Here is an 18463-nt window from a genome sequence, read left to right on the forward strand (position 1 = left end):
GTTCACTATTTTAAATATTTTCATGAGTTTAAATAATGTTTATGATTTCACGAAATTAAGAGTAATAGTGTATTGCGGTGATGCGGTAAAATGTGATCATGAGCATTGAAAAGTGTGATTTGTTTGCCCATTGCAACACACAGGCTCTTTTGCTAGTTAACGATAACACAAAGACCACCCGAGGCAAAATCTAAACACTTTTCAATCGATTAATACTATTTTCTCTGTCTAGTTCTCCCCAACTACAATTATTTAGGTATAAAGGAAGTATTACTTTTATTTTTTGTTTTAGGTATACTTCAAATAACTATAGTCTCAAAACAATCATCTTATTCATAGGAGCGTAAGTATACAGATATAAGTATGTACCTCGGCTGGATATGGTGTGCACCGCATGCTCATTATGTGACTTTCTAGTTACTATTGCATTATGTGTGACTTACTGTTATGTTTTTTGCTCTTTGGAAGAGGTTGACATACTATATGTATGCACAATATATTGTACATACATGTAAGAACAAAAACAAAGGGAATACTATTTACAGATGAAGTGCAACTTAAGTGTACTTGGTTTACACGAATATTATATAAAGTTGAGCTGCATAAAAGGTAAAGATGACATGAGAGGGAGCAGTTTTTGTTTCAGGAACAGCAGAAAATGTAACAGCAAGTTTTGTGCATCCATCAGCCATGCATCTCAGATCAACAACACCACGCACCCATGAAAATGTCAAAATCCGAATGAGCTAACAGAATAGTTACAAGAAAAGCATCGTCGGAGTTTGGAGCCATAAACTCAACCAGAACGGGCAATTTTGCATATTCTTATGCAGTGTAACGTTCTACCAAAAGAATTATGGCACCACATAGGAAAATGACACATCTAGGTGATATCTTCCTTTTGGTCCAATCAGCAGAACATAGTTCAAAACCAACACTAGGATTCTAGAAGAAATAATGTTTGCCTGCCTGCTATGACATTCCAATGGGTGATTCCATGTAATTTCAACTGTAGTGGGACCCGAAACAATCGGATGCCTCGCATCGACCTTAGTTCTGGTGATTGACACGCATCTGATCAGGCCTTATGCCGCATTCTTCTAGCAAAAACTGATTAACCCCAGGTAGCAGTGCATTTCCCTCCGAGCATATGATTTCAACAATCTCAAGCTGTTCGCACGTAAATGATCTATCCTCCAGCTCGCCGATGATTGCAGATACAACCCCGGTGTGATATCGTGGCTGGCAAATAAAAGAGAACAGTTTAATCCTTACTGTACATGCACCAACATTCATTGAAGGATAAATGCCATGGAGAAGACCATATACCTCGTTTAGTTTAAGAGTTAGCTTCTTCAGATTAGGTGAGTTCTGAAGGAAGACTATCAGCGCATATAAGTCCGCATGCACGCACCAACTATCAAGAGTCAGGTTTGTAAGATTGCTGAATGTTGGACACCATCCGTGATTATTTTCCATCTCCAACTGCAAATGATTCAAATGATTATTAAGAGACAACATAAAACCCATGCCATATTCTTCAATTTCTTTTTTCTGCTTCAACTAAACTTGGCAAAAATATAAGGAGGGAGTTAGCAAAATGTGATTACGTTTCTGATTAGTTGCCGTTGAAAATCTTAGAACTATAGCTTTGGAGGATATTAGATATGAAAAAAATCACAGCACAAACAGAGATCATGTTAACAAAAATAACCATATTAGACAATGATAGTAAATTTTGTTCCTCGATCGAGTCATGGAGCACATGTGATCAAAACACCATGGTTGTTTCACATGATAATCTGTTGGATTGGTCCAATCTGTTTGTAGGAGTAAGCAATAATGGTTTCAGCAATTGTTGAAGCCCTTTACATCAGTATGCTGAAGCTACATTATAACTCAGCTATTGTACTAAGAATGAACATGAACTGGTCGATTTTTATATTATGAAATCTAAGATACACAAGTCAACAATTTGATGAATCAACAAATGAGCATATGAAATGGAATGAGTGGAGACCAGACAGCATTGGTCATCCTACCAAGAGGTTTGATTTGCACTTATGCTATGTAATGAATCATCTGGTATAACTATGAAGGGCTAAGGCAGAAAAAAAAACATGCTTAGGTTGCAGATTTTGGTATGGATAAATATCTCAAGATCAATGTAATCTACGAAAAACCAAGAAGCATACCTGTGTATCCCCGTAATAGAAGTCCAAACTTCTAACACCAGAGAGGCCCCCGAGAAACTGCCTGATACCATCAGCATCACAATTTGTGTTTCCTTCTAAAAACAATACTGATGCAGTCTCTAGAGATGACATGTTCTTTAGTATAGGTAGGCTGGCCCCAAAAGGACACTCTTCGACAGACAGAGAAATGAGGCTTGGAGCAGAAATAGAAACAGGGTCATCGTGGGAGACCATAATATCAGCGAGGATCAAAACCTTCAGTGTGTTGGAGAAAATGTCAAGGTCCTTAATGCCGCAGTTCAATAGGAAGAGATATTCCAATGCTGGGCAGCCTTTTCCGAGGCGCTCAAAGAAACCTTGGATCAGTAGAGCATTGGTAATGTGCAGTCTTTTCAAGTAGGTTGAATTGAATACCGAGGGAAGAAGCTGCAGATATTCGCTGTAGTTACCTATCTTGACAGTCTGGGCCTTGTACTGTAAAGCATGGGCGATCCATAGGTTGGCATGATCAGAGTTAGCACTGATGTCCACGGTGTCGCCCACCGTTAAGCTGTACTCGAGCCGGAACTCCTTCAGGTCTACGGGTTTACGGAGAATCAGCAAATGGTTCACAAACATCTTGAACATCTCCTCACGCTCCAAGTCGTTTTCAGCAGCCCTGTCTTCAAATTCCACGAAAGACACGTCGATGCAGAACACCGACCGCCAGAGGTATCGCCAGCGCCGTGACAGCACGCATGTCTGCACAGCCTCGCGTGAGCACAGGTGGGATAGGACATGGACGAGGACCCCGTCCGGGAGGGCGCTGATCTTGTCTTCAATGCTCCCGTCGTCCGATGCCTCCGCCATGGGGTCAGAGGTCAGAGGCGTTTCGTCGAACAGGTGGTGCGCAGGAGGCTGCAGCAACGAAAATTGAACAACCACAAGCCATGAATCCTCAGCTCGGGACATGATTTGGGACAGCATGAAGAAGAAGAGGAACGCCGAAACAAATAGCAGGAAAGAATCAACGTGGGGAGGTGAAAGGAATCGAGATCATACCTCCGGTGGTGAGCGAGTGCGCTCAACTCTGTTCCCTCCAGCCGGGTGGAGGCAAATGCCACAGCCACAGCCACAGCCTTGATGAACAGTAAGCGTCTAGTCTTTATTTCCAAACAGAGTACTGTAGTAATTGCCGACTAAAGTGACCAGAATACGTAGACCATGTTTTACGCCGACGCAAATGGTCTGGCGCAATTCCCTGGCGCAGTATCATTCCCTGGTTGGTTCAGACTTTCAATGTTTTATGCTTTTAAAATTTCAGTGATATGCTAGAGAGACATTGAATGTTAAATGCTTGCAAATTTCAATGTTATGTTGTTCATTTTTTTTCCTTGTCTAATAGGAGTAGTTTTTTTTGCATTTTGCAACCGTTTCAGTTTATCTTTTCATATTAAGTTCAGCTATAAAATATTTTTTGTGTGAAAATATTTAGTTGGAGTGTCCAGTGCATCCTTGCAGGCTGAAAGCTATTAAATTTGGATGTTTTTGACTTGCATGAATCCTGAGCGTTAGATCTAGAATGAGTGGTGGATGTTGGGGGCTAAGACGCAACATAACTTCACTTCACAAAGTCATTGAAGCTGCGTCCGTTGTGTAGGACGGCGAGGAGGCGGAGGCGGAGGCGGCATACCGGGCCACATTCGGGAAGGCACTCGAGCGTGTCCTCGATAAGTCCCAACGTGAGGAGGACATACACTATCCAGGCATGACGAAGGCGCTACACCATCTAATGTCGAGAAGAAGTACGTGTGGACTGCCGTCCTGTGGGTGAGCACGTCGGTCGTCACACTGGGTGCGACCCCAAAGCAAGAGATGGTGTACCTCGAGCATGGGAGGCAGCGCCAGCTGGCGGAGGAGCGGGTCAATTGTGAGCACGAAAATGCAAGCCGAGCGAGAGGATGGGGAGTGTTGTGCCCGTTGTGCAGCCGAAAGAGGAGGCGGCGCATGCGATGTTGATATATGGGGTGAGCTTTAGTCCCATCTAACAATTTCAGAAAAATCTCTAAGGACTCATATGGGTGTCATCACAAGGCGATGATGAAAAGTTTACTATCACCTCGCTAGTGGAGAAGGAGTTGCACCTTCTTGCAAGGGATTCTCTTCCACATGCTATTGAAGCTTGAGAAGAGAAGTGTCCCTCGTTCATTCCTTCTCCACCGCCCGCCTGGCCACGCCACCTATATAAGCAAGATGCTCGTCTACATAGTGATCTTTGGAGGAACACATCTACTACAAATCAGCCGAATGATTTCTTAAAAAAAATCACCTGCATGTTCAATTGTCCGATCAGCATGCTGGGGTCTGAAAGGATCGATATGGTTGATTAGAGGAGGGGGGGGGGGGGGTAAATAGGCAACTACAAATTTTTAGCTTTTCTTAACAAATTAGGTTTGGCAACAAATAGGTTGTCTACATATGCAACATGGTGAACAACCTATATGATGCTAGCAACAACATTAATACAAACAAGCAAGAAGATCAAACAATTAATAATAACACAAAGTAAAGGTAAGAAGTAGCCACAAGTGGAACCGATGGAGACGATGATGTGTTACTAAAGTTCCTTTCCTTCGAGGGGAAGTACGTCTCCATTAGAGCGGTGTGAAGGCACAATGCTCCCCAAGATGTGACAAAGTCCACTGTATTCTCCTCGCGTCCTCACATAATGCGAGTTGTCGTGATTACACTAGTGGTGCCCTTGAAGACTGTGACTGTCATGGGTATAAGCCTGACAGTAGATGTGTAGGGTACGAATGAGATGGGCAGAGTCCTAGCTACGGCGAGGTTGTATGAGTTCAGGCCCCTCTACGGTGGAGGTAACAGCCCTACGTCTTAGTGCTCTCGGAGCTTGTTACCGAGTGTAATATGGAGTACAATGATTTGCTAACCCTTTTACCAGTGGGGGAGGGCGGCTTATATAGAGTGCGCGGTCCTCCACAACGGTTCTGATTCAAGGGTGGAGTAGTGGCGATTGAATGCGTACGTTACAGGTAACGTATGCTCTAAATGCTAATAAATGCACCCGGAAACGTACGGCAGTTTCCCTCCAGAGAGGTTACGACATACCGAGTGTATCCAGTCGGTTAGCTTGATGCCCTCCGAATGCTAGTCTCCGACTGGATGGTTCATGGCCTGTTGCCGACTGGATGATCGGGTGAAAAGGATCGAGATGGACCTAGAGGGGGGGGTGAATAGGTACAAATCCAAATTTTAACAATTACTTAGCAATTTTAGGCTAAAGTGCGGAATATAAGTGTAAGCCTAATAATTGCTATGACAAAGAGTAAGCTATGAGGGGTGAAGCAAGGCAAGCGATAAGCAATAAGCAAATACAAGTATGTAATAAGGATTAACACAAGTAGAGAGTTAGGGTTAGGAATAACCGAAACTCCGAGAGAGACAAGGATGTATCCCGATGTTCACTTCCTTGGAGGGAAGCTACGTCACCGTTAGAGGGGCGGATGTTACCATGAAGGCACACCTACGCCACGAAGGCTCACCCTATTCTCCCTTTGAGATAACTCCACGAAGGCGTTTCTCAACCACTAGTGGTAAGCTTTGAGGTGGCTTCCGAACCTTCACAAACTTTCCGGGGGATATCACAATGATTTGATTCCTCTCCGAAGACTCCTACCGCCTAGGAGTCTCCAACCTCCAAGAGTAACAAGATCACGGGGATTGCTCAAAACTTGCTCAAATCACAAATCACTTTGGTGGGAAGGAGGAGAGGGAGACGATCTTTCTTTTGATTGGAACAACACACTAAATGACTCACAAATGCTCTTGGGATCTAGGATTTGGTGTAGACAAGAGTGAGTGAGAGGAAAGGTGTTCTTGGATGCGTCTTAGCTGTGTTGAACACTCTATCTCGAGGTGGGAGAAGAGTATATATAGTGTGAGGTGAAATCCAGCCGTTGGTGGTGCAATAAGTCACACAGGGTCCGGACGTCCCGCACTTGTCGGAAGTCCGGGCGTCCGTGAGGGACCGGACGTCCGGAGGAAGTCGGACATCCGAGACCTGTAGGCCTGACTAGAGCCCAACTGAATTCATCAGTGTCCGGACGTCCGGCGGGGGTCGGACGTCCGAAGCCTGTAGGTGATCCTGAACTCATTCGAAATATATCAGCAGCCGGACGTCCGGAGGTGGCCCGGAAGTCCGTATTATACAACACAATTTCTTCTGGTGGTGGCTTCCGGATTTCCGACGGGGGTCGGACGTCCGGAGGTCGGATGTCCGGAGGAGGCCGGATGTCCGAGATATAGTGCACATAAACTACTGGTGTTGGCCTCCGAATTTCCGGAGCCTGGCCGGATGTCCGGCCCTCGGACGTCCGGAGGGAGCCGGATTTCCGAGTTATAGTGTGGACAAACTACTGGTGTTGGCCTCCGGATTTCCGGAGCCTGGCCGGATGTCCGGCCCTCGGACGTCCGGAGGGAGCCGAATTTCCGAGTTATAGTGTGGACAACCTACTGGTGTCTGGCTACGGATTTCCGGAGCTTGGCCGGATGTCCGACCCTCGGACGTCCGGAGGGAGCCGGATGTCCGAGGAGATTGGCCATATGTTGACTTGTAGAGAGTGGATACTGTGTGATGTTTGATATGATTGTAGAGATGTGGTATGAGCAAGTTTCTCACAAAGCCTGTGATCCCCTCTTAATAGTGCGGGATCCCTATACTCAATATCAGTAAACTTCAAAAGACTATTCTACAACATCTCTTCTTAATCCCGAGTCTTCTCGAAATATAACTCACCAATCCTTTCAGGTAGCCTTTGGCACAGAAATCTTAATCTACTAAAGTACTTGCCGTCCTGAGATACACTCAACAAATAGGATTAGTTTCCTATGTATGTGTTGTCATTAACACCAAAAGACAATTAGGGGCATAGCATGCACTTTCAATCTCTCCCTTTTTGGTAGTTGATGACAACATATACATAGGTCTCAAAAATATTAACCATACATTATAGTCTAGGAGATATTTTAGTACGAAGCTCCCCCTTAGGATATGCATGATAAGAAAATCGAAGCTCCAAATGGATCAACATGGAAGAATAATAGATCATCATAGAAATAAGAGAGCAAGACATAATAGTCTATAATGATATCATAGCAAATCACAACCATTCATAAGTAGCCATACATGAATTGTATCCATTACATTAAATCTCCAAAGACTAAACATGACGAGAATAAAAATTTAACTACGATACATTACTCCCCCTTTGTCACCAAGGACCAAAAAGGGAGCCAGCAATAACACCAACCAAGCTCAGAGCTCATCATCATCATCAGCATCATCAGCCAAACCACTGCCCCCAGCCTCGTCAAAGAACTCAGACCACTCAGGACCAGAAGGGAAGCCAAAATTAATGGAAGGAGCAGCAGGAGGGGCCTCATCATCACTCACAGTAAGATCGCCCGAGGCTCTCAGACGAGCCTTGAGTGCATTCTGAGAAGAAACTAAGCGGGAAACCACATCATGGGTTTGACCACACTGAAAGGAGGCAGCCTTCATCAAGGCAGAGTGAGCTTTGCCAAGGAATTTGGCAATGCGACCGAGAGACGCGGAGCTAGAGGAAGGGGTGGCGGCCCGTGCAGCAGTGCGGCGAGTGGTGGTAGAGGAAGAAGGGGCACCCCTGGGAGCAAAATCATTTGCCATGTGAGCGGGAATGGTCCACTTGCGGTAGATGTGAGTGGTAGCCACAGAGAACTCAGCAACGTGGTTAATAAGTGCCTGAATGAAAGGAGCATGAGGAAAGGCTCGCTTGTACTGAAAGCTAGCAAGTCGAATCTCATGCCATAGGAAATGAGGCACATTGATTTTGGTCTTGGGGTTCTCGAACAAGTGGTACATGATATCGATGCAATAGCCACTGCAAGAACCCTTATCACCCATCTTGGGATAGATGGTGCGGATGACACACTGAAAGATAATGAAAAAGGGTGAGCGCCAGATGGATACCTGGTTAAGGTCCTTCTGGTGCTCATCCTCATCAAGTTCACTTAGTGGTTTGAGAAGGTGTCCACACACTTCAATGTTTTTGGGTGCATGATTAGGATCATCTTTATGTATTTTATGACCGGAATGGGGAAAACCCAGAGCGGCAACAAAAGTATCATAAGTGGCTTTGAGGCGAACATCAGAGGTCATCCAGGTGACAGTGTTGTCGGTGCCAAAATGACACGTGGCATAGAACTGGTGAATAGCAGCAGCATTGTAATCGCAATGAAAAGCAAACGGGGCGGCAAGCCCCGAAGACTCAATAAGCTCATAGGCACCCGGATATTTCGCCGGATGCTTGCGAATATGCTCAATATCAATGTAAAGATGGTTGGATAAGACCTTAGGAACTATGACTGTGGAAAAGATGTCTGCCTGGACGTTTGTGCGAAAACGTGAATCCGTAGAATCACTGCCGACTCCGTATGGATTTACGTCGCGGCGGAAGGTAAAATAAGAAGCTACCCCAAGAGTGGTAAAGTTGGTAATAGAACGACCTAACGTGGCAGGGGGCTCTAAGGAGATGCGGCGAGCTTCACCTTCAGGCTCGGCAGGAGGCTGTTGTGGCATGTAGGATGCCCTGCGAGACCCGAGCTTGGACCTTCGAGCGACGGGTGGAGGAAGTCCCTCGCCGACAATCTCCTCCTGGAAATCGGGGTCAGCATCGTCAGACGGTGATGGAGACGGTGATTGTCGGGGCGGAGGACGCCGGGCAGCCCGTTTGTAGGGACGGAGTGGCTCATCCGATTCCGACCCCGTGTTCATAGGGGTGCGGGAGGATGAGGTGGCCACGGTCTTCCGAGCGGTGTGCTTGGTCTTTCCCATGGAGCCCTACGTGGATGATGAATCCCAAATGAGGAATGAACAAGGAAGAACAAGGGATAAACCAAATCCACGCGAGAAAGGACGGAGGAGCAACCTGAGAGGGATCCCGTGAAGGATACGGAAGGAGGAGAAGGGGATCCGCGAAGGATATCGGTCGATCTGGAGGAGGGTGGCGTTGGGGAGAAGCTCCTCGAGCTGCTCCCAGGGCTGGCGGCGGCGGCTAGGGGAAGTGGGGCGCTGGGGATTAGGGTAAAAAGACCCAGCCCCGCGCCCTGCTTTATATAGGATCCCCGAGGTGTCGGACGTCCGAGAGGCCTCGGACGTCCGGAGGTCGGTCGTCCGAGAGGCGTCGGACGTCCGGACGGTTTTCTGGCGCCGGACATCCGAGAGGCATCGGATGTCCGGAAGGATTTCTGACGCCGGACGTCCGGAGTGAGCCGGACGTCCGAGAGAGGCAGTTCTGGTAATTTTGTTGTGATGATGATGTCTTCCATGGTATATATATGTATAACAAACTATGAGCACTGGTATTCTAGAAGCATTACATGCATGAGATGATCTGTGCGTACGTTATAAGCCCTTTAAAAAAAAAGAATTACGACGCACTCCCCCTAAATATATGCGCACATCAAGACACAACCATAATGTGAGTGTATGTATGTGTGCAAGATTTTCAAGATATGTTGTCAAGCTCCAAGATACCAAGTTCACGCCTAAGTTGACAGAACCTAGCTACGCTAAGTGGCTTGGTGAAAATGTCGGCTAACTGCATGTTGGTACCCACATGGGTAATATCAATGTCACCCTTTTGCACATGGTCTCTCAAGAAATGATACCTAATATCAATATGTTTTGTGCGAGGGTGATCAATGGGGTTTACGAAGATCTTTATGGCACTTTCATTATCACAGAGAAGAGGAACGTGTCGATACATGATACCATAATCCTTCAGTGTTTGTCTCATCCATAGCAATTGTGTAGCACAACTTGCGGCTGCAATATATTTGGCCTCGGCCGTGGAGAGAGAAACACAGTTCTGCTTCTTCGAGGACCAACTTACCAGCGAGCGTCCAAGAAACTGACATGCACCGGAAGTGGATTTCCGTCCCACTTTATCACCGGCCCAATCCGCATCAGAATACCCAATAAGATCAAACTTTGCATCCTTAGGGTACCATAAGCCTAACTTTGGGGTGTGAACAAGATATCTAAGAATATGCTTAACCGCCGTGTGATGGATTTCCATAGGGGAAGCTTGAAATCTAGCACATATTCCTACACTTAACATGATGTCCGGTCTAGATGCGCAAAGGTAAAGCAGCGAACCAATCATGGAGCGATAAGTAGATGGGTCAAAAGGAATACCGTTTGAGTCTTCATTTAGAACTACATCGGTGGCCATGGGTGTCTTCATTGGTTTAGCATTTGTCATATCAAATTTCTCAAGAATTTCCTTGAGGTACTTAGTTTGAGACAAGAAAATCCCTTCTTGAAATTGTTGTATTTGAAAACCAAGAAAGAACTTCAAGTCCGTGTTGAGTGACATCTCAAAGGTCTTGGTCATGGTGGCCGCAAATTTCTTGCACAAATGGATGTTAGGAGAACCAAAAATGATGTCATCTACATAGATTTGGCATAAGATCAAATCACCATTTTCCCTCTTAGTAAAAAGAGTGGGATCGATCACCCCCACCACAAAACCATCATTGAGTAGGAACTTCTTAAGATGATCGTACCAAGCACGGGGTGCTTGTTTAAGACCATAAAGTGCCTTGTGAAGTTTATATACATGGTCTTTGTGATGAGGGTCAACAAACCCAGCTGGTTGTGATACATATACTTCTTCTTGTAGAGGGCCGTTAAGAAAAGAACTTTTCACATCCATTTGATGCAAGGTAAAACGATTGAAAGCAGCATAGGCCAATAAAATGCGAATGGACTCAAGACGAGCTACAGGGGAAAAAGTTTCACCAAAGTCCAAACCTTCAACTTGGGAGTACCCCTGTGCTACTAACCTTGCCTTGTTGCGTAGAACAGTCCCGTTCTCATCTTCCTTGTTCTTGAAGATCCATTTAGTTCCAATAACATTATGTTCTTCAGTTGGTCGTTCTACCAATGACCATACTTCATTGCGTGTGAAGCTGTTTAGCTCTTCTTGCATAGCAAGTAACCAGTCGTTGTCACATAGTGCATCCTGAACCCTGTGTGGCACGGTACTAGAGACAAACGAAAAATGAGCACAAAAGTTTGTTAATTGTTTACGAGTCACTCTACCTTCCAATACGCCTGTGAGGATTTGATCAATATCAACACGACCGGCCACACGTGGCATGATGGAGGTCAAGGTTTCACGAGGTTCAACTTCGTTTCCATCATCAATGTCCTCAACATATGGATCATTTATGTGCGGAGGAAGATACTCCTCTTCGCGTTGCACCTGTTGAGGTTCATCATCAAGCATACCCATACTTTGGTCTACCTCTTGAGGATCAACTTGTTCTTGAGTGTCATCTCCTACTTGATCCTCAACGACTGGCATGATGGGTGTGCTAGTATCTTGTGGAGGTATGGGTAGTGAACCGTCTTGAGGATGCGAGATGTTCTCATCATCTTCATCATCATCATGGGGTCTTTGTTCCATAGGCAAAAGTGCACCTACACCCATGTTTAAGATATCTTGTGGGGAGTCTTCTTCACCTGCATCATTTAGATCAACTTGCTCCCCATGGGAGCGGTTAAATTCATCAAACGTCACGTCACAGGTTTCTATAACACATCCAGTGGATTTGTTGTAGACTCTGTAGGCGTGAGAGTTTGATCCATAGCCAACAAAAATCCCCTCAGTTGTTTTGGATTGAAATTTTCCTAACCGTTCCCGTTTGTTGAGGATGAAGCATTTGCATCCAAACACACAAAAGTACTTAACATTTGGCTTGTTCCCAGTTAGGAGTTCATACGGAGTTTTCTCCAATATTGATCGGAGGAAGAGCCGGTTTGATGCATGACATGCTGTGTTGACGGCCTCAGCCCAAAAACTATGTGGTGACTTGTATTCATCTAACATGGACCTTGCCATTTCCACAAGTGTCCGGTTCTTCCTTTCTTCCACACCATTTTGTTGGGGAGTGTAGGGTGCGGAGTACTGATGTTCAATCCCCTCATCACTGAGAAATTCTTCTAGGGTGTAGTTCTTGAACTCAGAGCCATTATCACTTCTTACTGCCTTAATGTCCTTGTCAAACTTTCGCTGGGCTTGTTTGGCAAAATCAATGAAGGTGACCTTTGTCTCATCCTTGGACTTGAGAAAGAACACCCATGTATATCTTGAGTAATCATCAACAATGACTAGGCCATACTTTTTCCCTCCAAGACTTTCCCATGAAGGAGGCCCGAATAGATCCACATGAAGGAGCTCTAACGGCCTCGAAGTGGATACAACGTTCTTGGGTGGATGTCTTGATTGATGTTGCTTCCCAGCTATGCATGCACTACACACACGATCTTTCTTAAAAGATACATTTGTTAGTCCAAGGATGTGATTGCCGTTTAAGAGATTTTGAAGATTTTTCATGCCAACATGGGCGAGCCGGCGATGCCACAACCATCCCATGTCGGCCTTGGCCATTAGACAAGTTGTATGGAAAGTGCTCTCTTTCGAGAAATCAACCGTGTAAAGGTTGCCATCCAACTCTCCAACAAAAGCCACTTCAAGAGTGTCTCTCTTAAAGACTTTCACATCCGTTAGTCGAAATAGTGTGTCATAACCGACGGAAGCCAATTGGCGAACTGAAAGTAAATGATATTGAAGAGATTGAACAAGCATGACATTTGCAATAGACATGTCGTTAGTGATTGCCACCTTGCCCAATCCAATTACCTGCCCTTTCGACCCTCCACCAAATAATGCTCATGTATGATCGAATGGCTTGCATGAAGTCATAGAGCAAGTTACTATCTCCGGTCATATGATTGGTGCATCCACTGTCGATCACCCATTTTGCTCCACCGGAGAAAATAGCCTGTAAAGAATTAAGACTTGGTTTGAGGTACCCATTTTGTCATGGGGCCTTTCACATTAGTTACAAGAGTCTTAGGGACCCAAATAGCATAGAATAGAAATGCATTACGGGGACCAACGAATTTAGCATAGACCTCTCCTTCCTTTGATTTGCGTAGTACATAGGATGGCGGCATGAATTCGGTTGTCTTGTTGTGAGCAGATGGACCCCTAGTGGCCGATCCACTCACAACCTTACCTTTCTCCGTGTGTCCCTCTGGTACAAATATTTCCTTAAGAGGAGTGGTACACTTCAGAGGAGATGCACTTTTCTTGGCAGTACTTGGGTTGAACCCTAGCCCTTCCTCTTCGACACCTCCATTGTGTCGACTTAAGATCTCATTGAGAGTCTTTTGTCCTTGTGCACATGTCATGAGACCTCTGTCTAGCTGTGCCCTTAATGAACAGTTTTCCTCACGGATAGATGTCAGTTCACTACTAGGGTTAGTAGTGCAGGTATCAATATTGATAATAGGTGAGGAGTAGGCCTTAGCTAGGGTGTCAAGATAAGTGACCTTAAGTGCCTCAAAGCTCTTTGTAAGAACAGTGAGTTTCTCTTCTTTGTCTTTGAGAGACAAGGATAGATGCTCACAGTCCTTAGAAAGAGAAGCATGAGAGTTCACAAGTCGGCCTTTATCATTTAGTAATTCTCTGCACACATTTTCAGCCTTTTTCAAGGAGGCAAGATCATTAGCATGTTTATCAAGGTTTTCACCTACTTTTGAACATAATGCATCATTTTGTGCTTCCTCATAAAGGACTTTCCGCTCAAGGAGTTCATTTCTCTCCTTCTCCTCAGTGACGAGGGTTTCGAGTTCCTTGATGGTATTGGTGTGCTTACTCACCATTTCCATAAGTATGCGAAACATAGTGAGCTTCTTTCCTTTGAGAGAGCCCATAAATTTGTTCATTTTAGCAAACATGGGATGATCTAAATCGTTATCCTCATAATGATCTTCCGCATCAAGATACTCATCACAAGGGGTAGATGCTAGACTGAAGGAGTTTAGCCGTGGGGTTACCTTAACCTTATCATGGGAGCTTTGGTCTTCCCCATCTTCCATGGCAGTCTTTGCCATCAGACACTTGTGAGCGTTGCCCTTGTAGTCCTTCATATAGTTGTAGTGAACAACATCACCACTTTTGTTGACTAGCCTCAAAGTACTCTGTGTATCTTGAGCTTCTCCGGCAACTCCACCAACATCTTCTGGATCTGATTCTTCTTGAGCAACCATTGCTCTTCCATCTATCCTTTTGGACTTGGAGTTCATAGGGTTTGGTAACTTCTTCTTTACGAAGGTCTTTTGAAACCTTGGTTTGTCTTCTCTCTTCTCATAAGGGCAATCGTTGGAGAAGTGGTTGGTTTCCTCACAGTTATAGCATTTCCTTACCTTCTTCTTTGGAAATCTTCCGTTGAACTTCCCTGCACTGAACTTCTTCACAAAGAGGGCAATGTCTTCAAAAGATGGGCTTTCATCAGAGTCAACATCATCACCATCTTGACAGTCATCATCACCTTCTTCTTCTTCACTTTCTTCTTCGTCATACTCATGCTTGGCTTTCAAAGCATGGTTGATCTTTGATGTTGAGGTGCCATGCATGGCTAGGTGCTTTGTTGCATTTTCCTTTGACTCTTCAAATAGTTGGAAAGTGGATATGATGTCATCCGGAGTCATTTCTTTGAAGGCATGATGCTGTCTCATGTCCCATACCATTTGATGGTGATATGGAGCAAGAGCGTGAAGTAACTTGTCCACAAGAAATCTCTTGGTCAAATTGAAACCATCTTGCGTCTTGTCACAGTCACATGACTCAATGTCTGCGGCGAGAGTCATGAGCCGTTCTAGTAGTTGCTTGGGAGATTCACCCTTTTCCATACAGAAATTCTGTAATTGCCCCTTGGCAATTTCATATTGAGAAAGCCGAAGAGTGGAGGTACCGGTCTTGGTCCTTATGATGCTGTCCCACAATTCCTTGGCACTTGTGATGTGAATGTAAGGTCTTCGTTGCTTGTCATTCATCCCCTTTCTTATGCACATGATCGCAGTGTCATTGAGATGCTTGTCATAAGTTTCTCTGGGCGTGAGGCATCTTGGATCAACAGGATTGTACCCATGCTCGAGGATGTCCAGCATCTCATCATTGGCGTACCTAAGATGATCCTGCATACCAACTCTCCACAAAGCAAAATCGGAATTGTCATCAAGCAAGGGAGGTTTTCCTCCAGGATTGTACTTAGGTTTCTCAATTTGAGACTTAGCATAAAGCCATGGAACACTGGTTTGGTTCCTCTCCGGAGGAGGCTGGCCAAATGAAGTACCGTGCACGTGGGACCCTGAGGCCCTCGGGGACGTGGTTGTCCTGGTGGTTAGTGCAGCTAGTCTCATTTGAATTATGGACTCAAGAGAAGCATCATGCTCCTCTTTTTTGCTTGGCAAGGGCCCGTTCCAGGTCCTCGGAGGTGAAAGACTTGACTTCCGTGGAAGTCCCGTCCCTCTGCACTAGAGCTGCTGCAGCTGAATCTACGTCCATCTCGCTCTAGGGCGGTTAAGCCACACAAATAGAGCACGAGGCTCTGATACCAATTGAAAAGGATTGAGAGGGAGACCATAATATCAGCGAGGATCAAAACCTTCAGTGTGTTGGAGAAAATGTCAAGGTCCTTAATGCCGCAGTTCAATAGGAAGAGATATTCCAATGCTGGGCAGCCTTTTCCGAGGCGCTCAAAGAAACCTTGGATCAGTAGAGCATTGGTAATGTGCAGTCTTTTCAAGTAGGTTGAATTGAATACCGAGGGAAGAAGCTGCAGATATTCGCTGTAGTTACCTATCTTGACAGTCTGGGCCTTGTACTGTAAAGCATGGGCGATCCATAGGTTGGCATGATCAGAGTTAGCACTGATGTCCACGGTGTCGCCCACCGTTAAGCTGTACTCGAGCCGGAACTCCTTCAGGTCTACGGGTTTACGGAGAATCAGCAAATGGTTCACAAACATCTTGAACATCTCCTCACGCTCCAAGTCGTTTTCAGCAGCCCTGTCTTCAAATTCCACGAAAGACACGTCGATGCAGAACACCGACCGCCAGAGGTATCGCCAGCGCCGTGACAGCACGCATGTCTGCACAGCCTCGCGTGAGCACAGGTGGGATAGGACATGGACGAGGACCCCGTCCGGGAGGGCGCTGATCTTGTCTTCAATGCTCCCGTCGTCCGATGCCTCCGCCATGGGGTCAGAGGTCAGAGGCGTTTCGTCGAACAGGTGGTGCGTAGGAGGCTGCAGCAACGAAAATTGAGCAACCACAAGCCATGAATCCTCAGCTCGGGACATGATTTGGGACAGCATGAAGAAGAAGAGGAACGCCGAAACAAATAGCAGGAAAGAATCAACGTGGGGAGGTGAAAGGAATCGAGATCATACCTCCGGTGGTGAGCGAGTGCGCTCAACTCTGTTCCCTCCAGCCGGGTGGAGGCAAATGCCACAGCCACAGCCACAGACTCAGCCTTGATGAACAGTAAGCGTCTAGTCTTTATTTCCAAACAGAGTACTATAGTAATTGCCGACTAAAGTGACCAGAATACGTAGACCATGTTTTACGCCGACGCAAATGGTCTGGCGCAATTCCCTGGCGCAGTATCATTCCCTGGTTGGTTCAGACTTTCAATGTTTTATGCTTTTAAAATTTCAGTGATATGCTAGAGAGACATTGAATGTTAAATGCTTGCAAATTTCAATGTTATGTTGTTCATTTTTTTCCTTGTCTAATAGGAGTAGTTTTTTTTGCATTTTGCAACCGTTTCAGTTTATCTTTTCATATTAAGTTCAGCTATAAAATATTTTTTGTGTGAAAATATTTAGGTTGGAGTGTCCAGTGCATCCTTGCAGGCTGAAAGCTATTAAATTTGGATGTTTTTGACTTGCATGAATCCTGAGCGTTAGATCTAGAATGAGTGGTGGATGTTGGGGGTTAAGACGCAACATAACTTCACTTCACAAAGTCATTGAAGCTGCGTCCGTTGTGTAGGACGGCGAGGAGGCGGAGGCGGAGGCGGCATACCGGGCCACATTCGGGAAGGCACTCGAGCGTGTCCTCGATAAGTCCCAACGTGAGGAGGACATACACTATCCAGGCATGACGAAGGCACTACACCATCTAATGTCGAGAAGAAGTACGTGTGGACTACCGTCCTGTGGGTGAGCACGTCGGTCGTCACGCTGGGTGCGACCCCAAAGCAAGAGATGGTGTACCTCGAGCATGGGAGGCAGCGCCAGCTGGCGGAGGAGCGGGTCAATTGTGAGCACGAAAATGCAAGCCGAGCGAGAGGATGGGGAGTGTTGTGCCCGTTGTGCAGCCGAAAGAGGAGGCGACGCATGCGATGTTGATATATGGGGTGAGCTTTAGTCCCATCTAACAATTTCAGAAAAATCTCTAAGGACTCATATGGGTGTCATCACAAGGCGATGATGAAAAGTTTACTATCACCTCGCTAGTGGAGAAGGAGTTGCACCTTCTTGCAAGGGATTCTCTTCCACATGCTATTGAAGCTTGAGAAGAGAAGTGTCCCTCGTTCATTCCTTCTCCACCGCCCGCCTGGCCACGCCACCTATATAAGCAAGATGCTCGTCTACATAGTGATCTTTGGAGGAACACATCTACTACAAATCAGCCGAATGATTTTTTAAAGAAATCACCTGCATGTTCAATTGTCCGATCAGCATGCTGGGGTCTGAAAGGATCGATATGGTTGATTAGAGGAGGGGGGGGGGGTAAATAGGCAACTACAAATTTTTAGCTTTTCTTAACAAATTAGGTTTGGCAACAAATAGGTTGTCTACATATGCAACATGGTGAACAACCTATATGATGCTAGCAACAACATTAATACAAACAAGCAAGAAGATCAAACAATTAATAATAACACAAAGTAAAGGTAAGAAGTAGCCACAAGTGGAACCGATGGAGACGATGATGTGTTACTAAAGTTCCTTTCCTTCGAGGGGAAGTACGTCTCCATTAGAGCGGTGTGAAGGCACAATGCTCCCCAAGATGTGACAAAGTCCACTGTATTCTCCTCGCGCCCTCACATAATGCGAGTTGTCGTGATTACACTAGTGGTGCCCTTGAAGACTGTGACTGTCGTGGTATAAGCCTGACAGTAGATGTGTAGGGTACGAATGAGATGGGCAGAGTCCTAGCTACGGCGAGGTTGTATGAGTTCAGGCCCCTCTACGGTGGAGGTAACAGCCCTACGTCTTAGTGCTCTCGGAGCTTGTTACCGAGTGTAATATGGAGTACAATGATTTGCTAACCCTTTTACCAGTGGGGGAGGGCGGCTTATATA

At 45.6% G+C, this 18463-nt stretch overlaps 1 protein-coding gene across 2 annotated transcripts; it reads right to left on the reverse strand.

Annotated features, from left to right (window-relative positions):
- Positions 1 to 640: 640 nt before the first annotated feature.
- Positions 641 to 16384, reverse strand: LOC123412291 (F-box/LRR-repeat protein At3g59200-like). Of its 2 annotated transcripts, none has more exons than XM_045105249.1 (4): positions 15732 to 16384; positions 2196 to 2426; positions 1330 to 1485; positions 641 to 1242 (listed from the first exon to the last, which is right to left on the reverse strand). In XM_045105249.1, the coding sequence occupies exons 1-4, from the start codon at positions 16347 to 16349 to the stop codon at positions 1051 to 1053; spliced, it is 1197 nt and encodes a 398-aa protein (XP_044961184.1). In that variant the 5' UTR covers positions 16350 to 16384; the 3' UTR covers positions 641 to 1050. The 2 variants fall into 2 exon arrangements, with proteins under 2 accessions (XP_044961184.1, XP_044961183.1); XM_045105248.1 differs by lacking the exon at positions 15732 to 16384 and adding an exon at positions 3237 to 3335 and having other exon boundaries at positions 2196 to 3092.
- Positions 16385 to 18463: the final 2079 nt, after the last annotated feature.

The sequence above is a fragment of the Hordeum vulgare genome, chromosome 7H (genome assembly GCF_904849725.1).
Source record: "Hordeum vulgare subsp. vulgare chromosome 7H, MorexV3_pseudomolecules_assembly, whole genome shotgun sequence".
Lineage (NCBI taxonomy): Eukaryota > Viridiplantae > Streptophyta > Magnoliopsida > Poales > Poaceae > Hordeum > Hordeum vulgare.

What these genes read in the sequence shown, in the direction of transcription:
- LOC123412291 (XM_045105249.1), bottom strand. Translation starts at nt 16,349, where the DNA reads ATGGCGGAGGCATCGGACGACGGGAGCATTGAAGACAAGATCAGCGCC. An exon ending in TGATCCTCGCTGATATTATG is followed by an intron (nt 2,427 to 15,731) that starts GTCTCCCTCTCA and finishes GCTGATATTATG; the next exon opens with GTCTCCCACGATGACCCTGT. An exon ending in TAACTCTTAAACTAAACGAG is followed by an intron (nt 1,243 to 1,329) that starts GTATATGGTCTT and finishes TTTATTTGCCAG; the next exon opens with CCACGATATCACACCGGGGT.